Here is a 13,052-nt window from a genome sequence, read left to right as displayed (position 1 = left end):
AGTCTTATAAAATGAAAAAAATTGATCTATGAAACAAATTAAACATCCTTTTTAACATTAAATCACAGCCTGGTGAAAAAAGTCAAACATATATATATATATATATATATATATATATATATATATATATATATATATATATATGAAAAACAGGTTTATTTGTGTGTGATTTAATGACATTCGCTCAAAGGTTTTCCCAAAAACAACACACAGAGAGATTTACACAGAATACTCCAATAGGATCTTCAGACCTCACATGACCAGGCCTTTACTAATGTTCAAGTCTACACAAACAATGTGTTTCTGAGGATTTGCTGCAAGATTTATCAAACCAGCATAATCAACAAGCTTCACATGGTCCAAATGGTTATTTAGTGCAAACCATAGAATGATGATTTGATGAAGTGCCAAAATGAAGAATGTTTCTTTAATTCTGAGATTACATAAATAAGAAGCTGTGAAATTCAGGTTTTGAATATGAAATTGTGTGTCTAAATTTGCTGTAACTTCTTTATTCTTGTCTTCCTCTTGAAGATGAGTTTTTCAGTAATGTTACATAAACTGGTGGTACATTGTGTGACCCTGGATCACAAAATTGGGCTTATTACAAGATCTTGCTCCATAAATACATTTTAAATATACTGTAAATAAATTGTAAACCTTTTTGTTAGTATTAAGTCTTTCTAAGAAGTAAATGTTTTAATATTTCGATTTTTTCGAACTCTTAGATTTCAGATTTTTCAAATAGTTGTCTCTACCAAAGTCTGTTCTAATAGACATCGATGGAAAGTATTCAGCTTTCAGATAATGTTATTAGGACTGTGATTTTGTCCACAAAATATTACATATTAATTAAGTCACAGGTTATATAGAGAAAAATAGAAATACTTTTTTATTAAAATGTACACACACACACACACACACACACACACACACACACACACACACACACACACACACACACATATATATATATAGTTGAAGTCAGAATTATAAGCCCCCATTCGATTTTTTTTCTTTTTTAAATATTTCGCGAATGGTCTGATAATATTTTTTCTTCTGGAGAAAGTCTTATTTGCTTTATTTTGGCTAGAATAAAAGCAGTTTTTAAGCAAATCAGAACAAACCATCATTATACAATGACTTGCCTAATTACACTAACCTGCCTAGTTAACCTAATTAACATAGTTAAGCCTTTAAATGTCACTTTAAGCTGTATAGAAGTGTCTTGAAAAATATCTAGTCAAATATTATTTACTGTCATCATGGCAAAGATAAAATAAATCAGTCTCCATTAAACAGAAATTGGGGAAAAAAATAAACAGGGGGACTAATAATTCTGACTTCAACTGTGTATATATATATATATATATATACATACATACATACATACATACAGTGCTCAACATAACTGAGTGCACCCCATTTTGAAAATGAATATTTGATATGAATATAATTTTTTTAATAACATATAAATTTGGGTGTACTAGTTTTAGTACCATTATGGTAAGTTATTTTGTTAGATAAGCTTTAGATTTGGCTTCAGTACTGACTAATCTAGTGTATATACACACAAATATAATATTGTATAGCTTTCTAATAAAAATATGAATTTAAAAGATAGATTTGTTTAGGGGTGTACTTGTATATATGCTTAGTCCTACATTGAAAAACAACGTACTTCTATTTTTATAAAAAAATCTTTGTAAATAAATGCCTGCAATATAAACATGTCTCAGATCTATTGCCATATTTATAAATCAATTGTGAAGTTTGTAAGAGATACAAAACAATGAGTAAACTTTAAAGAAGTGATCTGCAGCCTAAAGACCTCAAAGTAAAAGGCAACCCGTAGGCTATATGTTCAGCGTTTATTAGGTTCAGATCCCTTTCAAATCCAGTCTTTTGTCTCACCTGTACTGAATTTCCCTCTTTTTTGTCCGCGAGCTCTTTGCGCATTCGCTCTGATTGGTTCCTTTCAGCACATCTATGAATTATGCACCGCACGTTGCGTAATTTTCCAGTCAGGATGAGACAGATGGCGCATACAACAACTTACTGAGAACAAGTTACTGGCGAAACAAAACAGAATTACGTTGACATAACAGAGCGATGCGGCCAAGTGTAGGGTATGAAGAAATGGAAGCTGGACGCTGCTCTTCTGATGAGGGAAACCTCTGAATGTTGACAACGCCATGGATGATCACTGTCAGCATGTGACTGAAGGTTTATTCAGCGGTCAGCGGACACTCTGCACCTGTTTGCATCGGGGAACGGCTGAAGAAGCTTCGCTGGACGTGGCCGAGCAGTTTCAGCACCAGCATCAACACAGCTGACGTATTCACGGGGCAGAGCACAGCGACGGGCTCACGCGATGTCCTCGGCGGTTTTAGGTGAGTGACACTCCAATATCCGTCATGCAGACGCTTGCGTGCTTTTATCCAGCTGTCGTTGGTGAGTTCAAACCCAAATATGCTTGTTTGTATATCGCTGCGTTTTCGTTATAGTGCACGACAAGATTGAGGCAGAATACAACACTATGGTTGATATCTGAAGGACTAATATTTGTCCAGTAAACATCAGTTCCCTGCTTTTTTATCGTTTGTTTACATTGTATGCAAGTACTGATAAATGGTAGACGCGATTCACATGTATGTGCTAGTCACATAGCACAAATAAAACCAACAAAAGACGTTTCATGAAAATCTCAGGAAAATATTGTGGTCATTCAGAATATTATTACCATTATGTCATTCAAATCCATTTTTTATAGTCAAAGTCATTTTACACCATGCATGTGTGCACTGAGGATTAATAATTGCTCCAAAATTTCTCTCTTGATGTTTACTATGCAGTCAAATGAAGCCAGCTATACAAGTAAAAAAGGCATATTAATTAAATTTAATGCATTTATATGGTATTTACATTAAAATAAAACTATATACTTAAAAATAAATGTTCTTTATTGGCATTAATGGTTAAATAAAAACCTTACACATTTATAAAACCTTATGTTCCGCAAAAATTCTTTACACGGGAATAAAGTTTCTTTAGTTTTTTTTTTAAAGAAAAAATGGCGACCCTAAACTAGTCCTTTTATGATTTCACAGCAAAACCCTTCTTTGGTATCTTTTGTTTTTATTTTAAGTGGTATTTTACATCTTTTGTAATTAGATCAACACCTTAGCATCTTTAGTTTTATAGAATTCAATTTTATATAAGCTGCCAAAGTGAATAATGTTGGAACTTTACTTGTTTTCTTCACACCTCATGTAACTGTCAGTGAAAAGAGCACAGTGTGTGACACAGTGGTCACAAAGTTGACAGCATCTTTTACACCACAACGTTGGTTCCTCTGAACAACTGCTGAAACATATAAAACAAGTGCATCCACAGGACAGCTCTTTTAAACATATTAGCTGTAGAAAGTAATGTAACATATTGGCATGTTATCCCATTATTAAACTAACCCAGCACAACATGATTTTCATATACAACAAAATTCAACGTGAGTCCAACATTAAGGTCTAACGTCAAAGAAATGTTGGATTTTGACGTCATCCTGATTTTCACATACAACCTAAAATCAACGTTCTGACATCAAGGTGACATTGGGTTCTGATGTCAACCCGATTTTCATTTACAACCAAAATTCAACGCGAGTCTCACAATAAGGTTCTGACATTCAAAGAGATGTTGGATTTTGACGTTAACCCAATTTTCACATACAACCTAAAATCAACATTGTTTTTGACTTCATCTCAATTTTCATATACAACCAAAATTCAACGTCAGTTCAGCATTAGGTTCTGACATCAATGTGATATTGGGTTCAGACTTCAGCGTGATTTTCATATTTAACCAAAAGTCAATGTCAACTTGACGCTGGGTTTTGATGTCAAATTAACAATGGTTTCTGACTTAACGTCACTCTGACATTGCATACTGATGTTAATTAGATGTTGCTATCTGACATCAACCTGTTTTTCATATTCAGCCAAAATGTAACATTAGTCTGATGTTGGCATCTGACTTCAAACTGACTTTGGGTTTTGATGTCAAACTGACTTTAAACCAGGTCTGACTTCAAACCTGGGTCTGACTTCAAACACAATTTGAATTTTTAAACAAAATGCATTATTTGCTCAATCCCATTATATTAAAAATATGTATTAATTAGATTATAAACCTCAAATTAAAACCATGTTGATGTCAAAAGTTAACATTGCCTTTCAATCAATCTCCAATGTACATACATATAGTTTTTCTCTGAAATCAAATCATGATCGGCCAGTGGTAGGTCATAACAATAATAATAACTAATGTAAACAAGAAAAAAGCGGTAAAACATCTCAATAAAATGTCTTTTTTTAAACTTTTAATCCTCTTTTGCTATTTTAGGGTCAGGAAAAAGGTTATGCTCATGGCCTAAAAGAGTTGTCCTTTTTCTCTTAATAAGTTGTCAGTGTGTTTTGGGCGTATCATGAACTAGACCACAGTGTCTCATCTCCCATTTTCTTTAAGAGGGAGTTCTGGTCACATCATGGTGCATTTTCTATTTACATGCCAGATTCAGTAAGTGGAAAAAACTAAACACTTCACTAGAGAGAAAACAGATCTGCTGGTGTGGGAGGTTAAAGTACCAGCAGAACATCTACAGAATAAGCCAGATTCAACCAAAGCCCTCTGAGGTGTAGAAGGCGATGGAGGTAGATTTTATATTTATGTAGCCACTAATAATCTTTCACTCTTTAATCCTTTAATTAACTATTATTAGCAATATTTGGTACTGTGCATCCCTGCATCTGTAATAAGCAATGTGCAATTCAGACCAGTCACTAATGGGGTCTTTATATGTCAAAACAATTAATAAAAATGTGCCATTGACTTTAGAGCAGCTTTTAGTTGGTCATTTGTGTGGTCTATTTCAGTTCACTTGAAAATAGCAATGAACTAATCATCCACTTACATTACATCCTTTTCAGACTAGCATGCCCATGGCCACAAAAATAGACACAAATCAGGGCTGTGCAATTAATTGAAAAATCCGGTTTGGATATTGGCTTCTAACGATTATGAAAAACCATTAATCGAGATAAACGATTATTGCATCATATACCGCCCCCTTGCCAGTTGTACACATTTGTTGCTCTGCAAAGCTCAGTTCCACGTGAAAATGACTAAAAGCCTGTACTGTAATGTAACTTTTGCAGCACCGGATGCGCATCATTCGTTTCAAATCATTCATGTTTTTAAAAGCGCGAAAGAGCACATGCTGTTGTGTGTGTGCGCCACGCTTAGCCTCGGAGACAAGCAGAGCACACACAACTAACGCCATCATAATGTGAGCGCTTTAATGGTCAAATATATGCACATTTGTGTCAGAGTGCGGTGTTTAGTGAGTATTCAAATTAACCCTCATTTGTGTAATAAACAAACAAGTTGAGAATCAAAAGACATGTGAAAGTGAAACCATATCAGAGCCGCACTATTCTTAAAGTGACAGCGCAATATTCCTGCTGCCGACTGTTTTTATCATTAATCAAACAACAAAATGAGAAAATCCCTCACTGCTCTTGACTGAAGGACTTTTGTAGCTAACGTTTTTTTCTTATAGTGAAGATGCTTAAAGCACAGTTTTAACATAACAGATTTAATAGCTCATTTCTGATAACTGATTTCCTTTATCTTTGCTATGATGACAGTACAATATGTTTTACTAGATATTTCTCAAGATACTAGTATTCAGCTTGAAGTGACAGTCAAAGGCTTAATTAGTGTAATTAGGCAAGTCATTGTATAACAGTAGTTTCTTCTACAGACAGTCAAAAATATATATTGCTTAAGGGGGGTAATAATATTTACCTTTCAGGTTTCAAAATATTTAAACCTGCTTTTATTCTAGCCAAAATAAAACAAATAAGGAAAAAAATGATATGAAATACTGTGAAAATTCCTCTGTTAAACATAATTTGAGAAATATTTATATTTTAAAAAAAATTCACAGAAGGGCGAATAATTTTGACTTCAAATAATAATCGTTTTGAATAATCGTGATTACAATTATGATCAAAATAATCGTGATTATGATTTTTCCCGTAATTGAGCACAAATGCATTTGTCATTTAAGCAACGTGGTGCAGGATGTGAAAAAATTTCTGCACCTGGCTGTAACTGGTGTTGCACCAGGCATTGCATTGTGCTGATTGTGTATGATAGGACCCCAAAGTGTGCAATTTGTAGTAGCTAATTTGAACAGGGTGTATAAATATGGCATTGAAACACTGCTTGCTTGCAAAACTAGACAGTCATCCATTCAAAGTCAAAAATGTTCCTGATTAAGTGTACACTGAAAAAAAATATTCATTGGATTTACTAATTTTTTTTAAGGTAAGTGGTTGCAAACCCTTCAACAGATGATGCTATCAGTTCCAAATTAGCATCTTCATTGGGTCACTACTGCTGCACTACAGAGCAAAATTAGTGTTAGTTCAGTTTAAACATGGTGACATTACTCTAGCTCAGTTAAACCACAATCATTTAAACAAAAGCTACTGAAAAACATTTCCATCACAAACACATATTCTAGAACAATCCAACAACAAATTAGTGGTTTTGAATTACCTTGGCACTGCATTTCAAAACAATTGATATAATTTACATCTTCGTCTCTTTTCAGAGTATAAACTAATGCTGGGTTCCCACTTAATGCAAAGGGAACACATGCATCAAGTCACTTGCTCTTAATTACTCTCAGGATGTTTCTTGCCTCAAGCAAATGTTCCACTAGAGTTTTATATTTGGAAGGCGAATACCACACATTCACAAATGTATTTTGTGTTTCATTTCACTTGTGATGTTGAGTAGATGTTAAAATTCAATCAAATATCGTCTGCTGATGTTAGACTTTGATGTTGAATGGACTTCACATTATGACGTTAAGATGATGTTGCGTTTTAGTTACTATATCTTATGAGCGCATGTCAGTGTTTGATGTCAAAATGACGTTGAATAAATGTTGAAATTTGGTTAGTTGATAACACAACATGTTCTCCCTGTGTTCGCGTGGGTTTCCTCTGAGTGCTCCGGTTTCCCCCACAAGTCCAAAGACATGCGCTATAGGTGAATTGGGTAGGCTAAATTGTCAGTAGTGTATGTGTGTGAATAAGAGTGTATGGGTGTTTCCCAGTGATGGGTTGTGGCTGGAAGGGCATCCGCTGCGTAAAACATATGCTGGATAAGTTGGCGGTTCATTCTGCTGTGGTGACCCCGGATTAATAAATGGACTAAGCGGAAAAGAAAATTAATGAATAAATTAATAATGACACAATCTAAATTTAACTTAAAATCAACTTCAAGTGATGTTAGATTTTGACGTTGTATAGATGTCACATTATGACGTTAAGCTGATATTGGGTTTGGTTAGTTAATGCCAAATCCTAATACTAACCAAAGATCAACATCTACTGTCATTAGACTTTCACATTGTATGGATGTCACATTATGACATTAATAGGATGTTGAATTATAGTTAGTTAACAACACAACATAAAACCAAGCAAAGATGAATGGCTAATGATGTTAGACTTTGACATTGTATGGACGTCACATTATGACATTAAAGTGACGTTGAATTTTAGTTGGATAAATACACAATATAAAACCAACCAAAGATAAACGTCTACTGATGTTGGACTCAGACGTTGTGTGGATGTCATAACATGACGCTAAAATGATGTTGGATGTTAGTTAGTTAATGCTACAGCCTGAAACCAACCAAATATCAATGCCAGCAGACATCAGTATTAGACATCAAATTGATGTAAAAGTTTGGACACCCAATGTCGGAATCAAAATAGAACTAAAGATTAACGTCTTTTGACGTTGTGTGCCTGCTGGGAACAGTTACAGTGTATTAGCTAAAATTGAAAAATATTTCAGTGCGTAATGTTGACCTTTAGATAGTAGTGTAGGTGTAAAGTTAGGCTAGGTTTTTGTGAATGTGGAATGTGATCTCAGGTTGATGGCTCAAATGGTTTGTGATGGTGTGTATTGAAACATTTCTTTGGTCATGTATTTTAACTATTGAGAGAAGCTTATGGTTGATGCGGTGATGCAATTGAAATATTCTTTTTTTCTGTGTGTAACATTACAGCAATAACTTTTTTTCTCTTACAATTACAGAGAAGTTGCTGAGAGGTCGGCTCTTTCATGCCAGACAGTACCTCATGAGGCACAAGTCGACCATCACAATGGCACCCACTGAAAACTGTGATATCCTTATGACATTCCCAGGTGTGAAGGTTACGCCTTTCAGTTTTGCTTGTTTGCATTTAATAAAGTAATTATGAGTAATTATGAATTATAAGTTGTATTTTCTCAGCTGCACGTCATAAAGGGTATATGCACTAATGTGTGCTTAACATTGAAATATTCGATTTTCCTGCAATATACTGTGCGTTATGAAAACCGCTTACCCAGATTTATTGAAGAGCTCTATTTGGGAATTTAATTTAGGGTTTTGAGTTTGTAGAGTGCATTTGTATCAAATATAGCAATCAAATTGCAAGCATAGATAAATAATCATGGCTGTTTCTATTTAATTTATTGCAGGGAATACAATACAAAACAATTTGAATTATTAAATGTTATAAAACACTGCATTATGAATTAAATACAATTAAATACATGAATTAAATACAGTTAATCCAATTGATGAAGCCAAACATTTTATTGTTCCTTTAACCTGAATGCTCTAAACTCACTTGGATTATTCTAAAAGTAACAGACCTTAAAGGCACAGTATGTATTTTTTGACACTGGTACATACTCAAATAAAGGTGTAGTTTAATGATGAGTGTGGAATTATGGAAGCTGACCATCTTTTTTACAACCTGCGGAACTTCTGGAGAAGTCATGTTCATGAATGCGCTAAAATATTCAAAATATATTATTATGGTATATGAATCAGAGTCAACAAAATTAAATGAGAGCACTGAAACCATGGCTGATGAGAGATGTGACACAAAAGCAGCAGAGCTTTTATTATACCACAGTCCACTGCTTCCAGTTCTTCTGGTTGTGATCAATACTTTGCTCAGCGGTACACCGATGAAGCAAACAATATGACCACCTCCCTGTTTTGTTGGCCAAAACAGTGCAAGAACCCAGAACATTTAGAGACTTCCTGGAATCCGGTAGGTTTTGTAAGTCCACTTCCCAAAACAATTTAGCAGTTAAACCCTTATTCCTATCTATTTCCACTATATCCAACAAATGAATCATCTAATCTCTCCAGATTTTATATATGGTCTTAATTAAGGATGATCAAGAATATTTGTTTCACATGTGACTGGTCATAATGTTTTGAATCATCAGTGTACTTATCACCTTACAATATTAATATAAGTGTATATATCATATTTTTCAATGTATTTAAAACATTAGAAGTGATCATAAAATGTGAATGATGATCTGATGTACATACGGTATCATCTTCTCCACAGACACCACAGATGACCATACACTGTTATGGTTACTAAACCAAATCCGGTTGGGAATTCCACAAATCAGAATCCAGATCCGGCAGCATAAATACACACACACCTATGCATTCTTCATTACCTCATCCTTTGAAAAGTAAGGCACAGCATCATGTTCCCATTGTTATAGTTTGTTTCAGATGGAGGTGGGCTGGAGTTTGTGAACAGGTTTTATTATGATCACCTGATACTCACTGCATTGTTTGTAATTCCTGAGAAGCTGTGAATCGATACACTGAAGAAAACTGAAAACCAAAATGTCTGTTATACTGCTTTGTCCCTTGCTTAAATCAATACATATTTTTTGGATGTTTTGTCTGTCCGCTTTTTTCCTGAGTGGTGTTGTGATGGATTTTAGCTTCTGTTTGTATGTTATTCTGGTGTCTCTAGAAACTCATGTTAAAATGCGGCTAAAAAGAGCTAATTATCAATGCAGAAACCTTTTGACCTAATTAAGAATGAGTCCAAGTTGAAAATTGAAGTAATTCATTAATTCACACTATCGAAGTGCACGAGGAGAACTTGATCTCTGCTCTGAAACACTTAATACTAAAAAAAAAAAAGAAAAAGACATTTATTAACATTAATTTTCATTGATTTTAGTTTGAAACAATACATTCTTTGGGTTGGTCATGAAAACAAAAAGTTGATGAGCTGTCTGTTAGGTATATTATTTCTTATACAATATAATGTTTAAAACAACTACAATAGTCAATAAAAAGTAACTAGTTAAATTGTTGGAGTAAAAATCAATGTGAATCACAAAATACAGGAAACTATAAATTAATGGATACTTAGGAGACTGTGTATCTGCCCACTCAGTAGACAAAATGATCATTGCGACACTGTGCTGAACAACTACACTGTAAAAATATCTGTTAGTTTAAAGTTGTATGCGGCTTGTGATTTGAATTATGGGACCATGATCTCTGCTCCATTAACTTTTGATTTTGAAAATTAAACTCTGCAGATAAATATTGCAGTTAAAAAAAGACTTTTACATTCATTTACATTTTTAGTAGTAAAAAAAGTCTTATAAGAAATGAGATATCAACAGTACGTCAATATGGACTGATATATAGATGACGAACATATGTTCATAAAATATAATAAAATATGATGCATCGATTATTTGCATTTGATATACAGTTAAAGTCAGAATTATTAGTCTTCCTGAATTATTAGCCCCTCTGTTCTTTTTTCACCAATTTCTGTTTAACGGAGAGAAGATTGGTTCAACACATTTCTAAACATAATACTTTTAATAACTCCTTTCTAATAACTGATTTATTTTATCTCTGCCATAATGACAGTAAATAATATTGGACTAGATATTTTTCAAGACACTTCTATACAGCTTAAAGTGACATTTAAAGGCTTAACAAGGTTATTTAGGTTAACTAGGCAGGTTAGGGTAATTAGGCAAGTTGTTATATAATGAGGGTTTGTTCTGTAGACAGTGGAAAAAAAATTGGCTTAAAGGGACAAAATAATTTTGACCTTAAAATGGTTAATAAAAAATAAAAAATTGCTTTTATTCTAGCCGACTTCTGGACTTTCTCCAGAAGAAAAAATATTATCAGACATACTGTGAAAATTGCCTTACTCTGTTTACTATTATTTGGGAAATATTTAAAAAAGAAAAAAAAATTCAAAGGGGGGCTAATAATTCTGACTTCAACTGTACATACCCTTATAATTTTTTTAGAAGCACTTTTATTTTAACACTCTGCATCTTCATGTCCATCTACTCATTTCTGGTTGTGCACATTCTGGTGTTCTTGTTTACTCACTAGATGGTCTGCATGTGTGCCTTATTGCAGTTTAACAACAAAGCAGCAGCTGCAATTAATTTTTTTTGAAGCATTTAAGAATAATATATTGTTTATTTGTTGTGTTGCTTAATTTTTCCCACTATTATTTATTTTTCCATATTATTTTTTAAAAGTAATGTGCATGTTATTGTTGTGGGTTATAAAGAATGTGAATGTGAATTCTCACAGAGTTCAACTTGCTATAAATATCATATGCTCATAATATATGCTTTTTTGGTTGCTTATATGGTTGCATTTATGAGTTAAATAAATGCAACTGGTTCTGTAAATTAGGCAGATAATAACTTTTCATAAAAAAAGATTAATATTCTACTGAATTAAATTGAATCAAAATCATAGTGCCCATTTTATAAGTATCTACAAATATCCTATAACTGGAGAATATATATTATATTGTATTGTGATGAAACATCTGATTTACACCCTTAATAAGACAACATATATAGAATGTAGACAATGCAGTTTCTAATGTCAACGAATGTCACTTTGTTAAACTTTTCAACATCTACAGGTGTTAAAGAATGAGCTCAAGATCCCATAATCTAAAACAAAAGTAAATGAACAAAGCTACAAGAAACATTTCTCAAATAATTTGCTCTTATATCCTTTTCCAGAAACTGGAAATGAAAAGTGTAATATTAGTATATGTCTCAGTGAGTCGGTATAGTAGAAGTCAGTGTTTCTCTACCACGTTCCTGGAGGATCACCAGCTCTGCTTATTTTTCATGTCTTCTTAACCAAACACATCTGATTCAGATCATCAGCTCATTAGCAGAGACTGAAAGACGTGTAATATGTGTGACAGACAAAGGAGACGTCCAAAAAAATTGTGTTGGTGGTCCTTCAGGTACGTGGTTGAGTAACATTGATATTAGTCAGTATTGCAGGTTCATAATAGCACAGTGTGTGCATCGTGTCTCTACATAGACTATAGAGTTTCTCACAGCAACATTGTATTGTGTTTTTTCATATTAAATGTCTGAAAGGCTTGACAGATGGTCACTAGGTCCTAAATAAATACAGCAGCCGAATGATGGTTGTTTTTTGTCTTAAGCTTGTTGCGTGGAGCCGAACAGATGGGGATGCAAAAGGCGGTGAAGCAGCGCTATGGAGGCGGCACTCGCAGGTTTTCATGTGAGGAGGATGACATCTACGAAAACATCGAGAGCGAGCTGTGTTTCTTCACATCACAGGTCTGACTTTAATCTCTCTCCTTTCCAGTCTCACACAATCTTCTATCAGTCATAAACGCAATTCATAGCTATTTCACATTGTGGTGAATGGGTTGCTAATTCTCGTGATTTCATTCAAACTCATTTGTCCAGACTTCTGAAATCTGTTTACACCATACTGATGGTTAGGTTTATGTGTAAACCCTTGATGCTTTTGCTTTTGAATGAATTGCATTGTACTGTATGCATTTTACTTTATTTATAGAACTTTTTAGGAAAACATAACACTCAATAGTGTACATCATGGATATACAGTTGAAGTGAGAATTATTTGCCACCCTTTGATTTTTTTTTTTCTTTTAAAATATTTCACAAATGATGTTTAACAGAGCAAGGATATTTTCATAGTATGTCTGATAATATTTTTTCTTCTGGAGAAAGTCTTATTTGTTTCATTTCGGCTAGAATAAAAGCAGTTTTAAATTTTTAAAAAAACATTATAA

At 33.6% G+C, this 13,052-nt stretch overlaps 1 protein-coding gene across 2 annotated transcripts in view; it reads left to right on the top strand.

Moving 5' to 3' along the window:
* The first annotated feature begins 2,004 nt into the window (after positions 1-2,004).
* Positions 2,005-13,052, top strand: part of ano8a (anoctamin 8a) — a 30,952-nt gene continuing 19,904 nt past the window's right edge. The window contains exons 1-4 of one of the 2 annotated variants that reach the window (XM_056475569.1): positions 2,005-2,393; positions 8,185-8,295; positions 9,507-9,639; positions 12,432-12,570. In XM_056475569.1, the coding sequence (XP_056331544.1) occupies positions 2,375-2,393; positions 8,185-8,295; positions 9,507-9,639; positions 12,432-12,570 (402 nt within the window). In that variant the 5' untranslated portion in view covers positions 2,005-2,374. Of the gene's footprint in view, positions 2,394-8,184; positions 8,296-9,506; positions 9,640-12,431; positions 12,571-13,052 lie in introns of those variants that run through there. The other variant, XM_056475578.1, reaches the window with a different exon arrangement.

The sequence above is a fragment of the Danio aesculapii genome, chromosome 2 (genome assembly GCF_903798145.1).
Source record: "Danio aesculapii chromosome 2, fDanAes4.1, whole genome shotgun sequence".
Lineage (NCBI taxonomy): Eukaryota > Metazoa > Chordata > Actinopteri > Cypriniformes > Danionidae > Danio > Danio aesculapii.
Note: the sequence above shows the minus strand (reverse complement) of the source record. Positions and strands in the feature narration are given on the sequence as shown.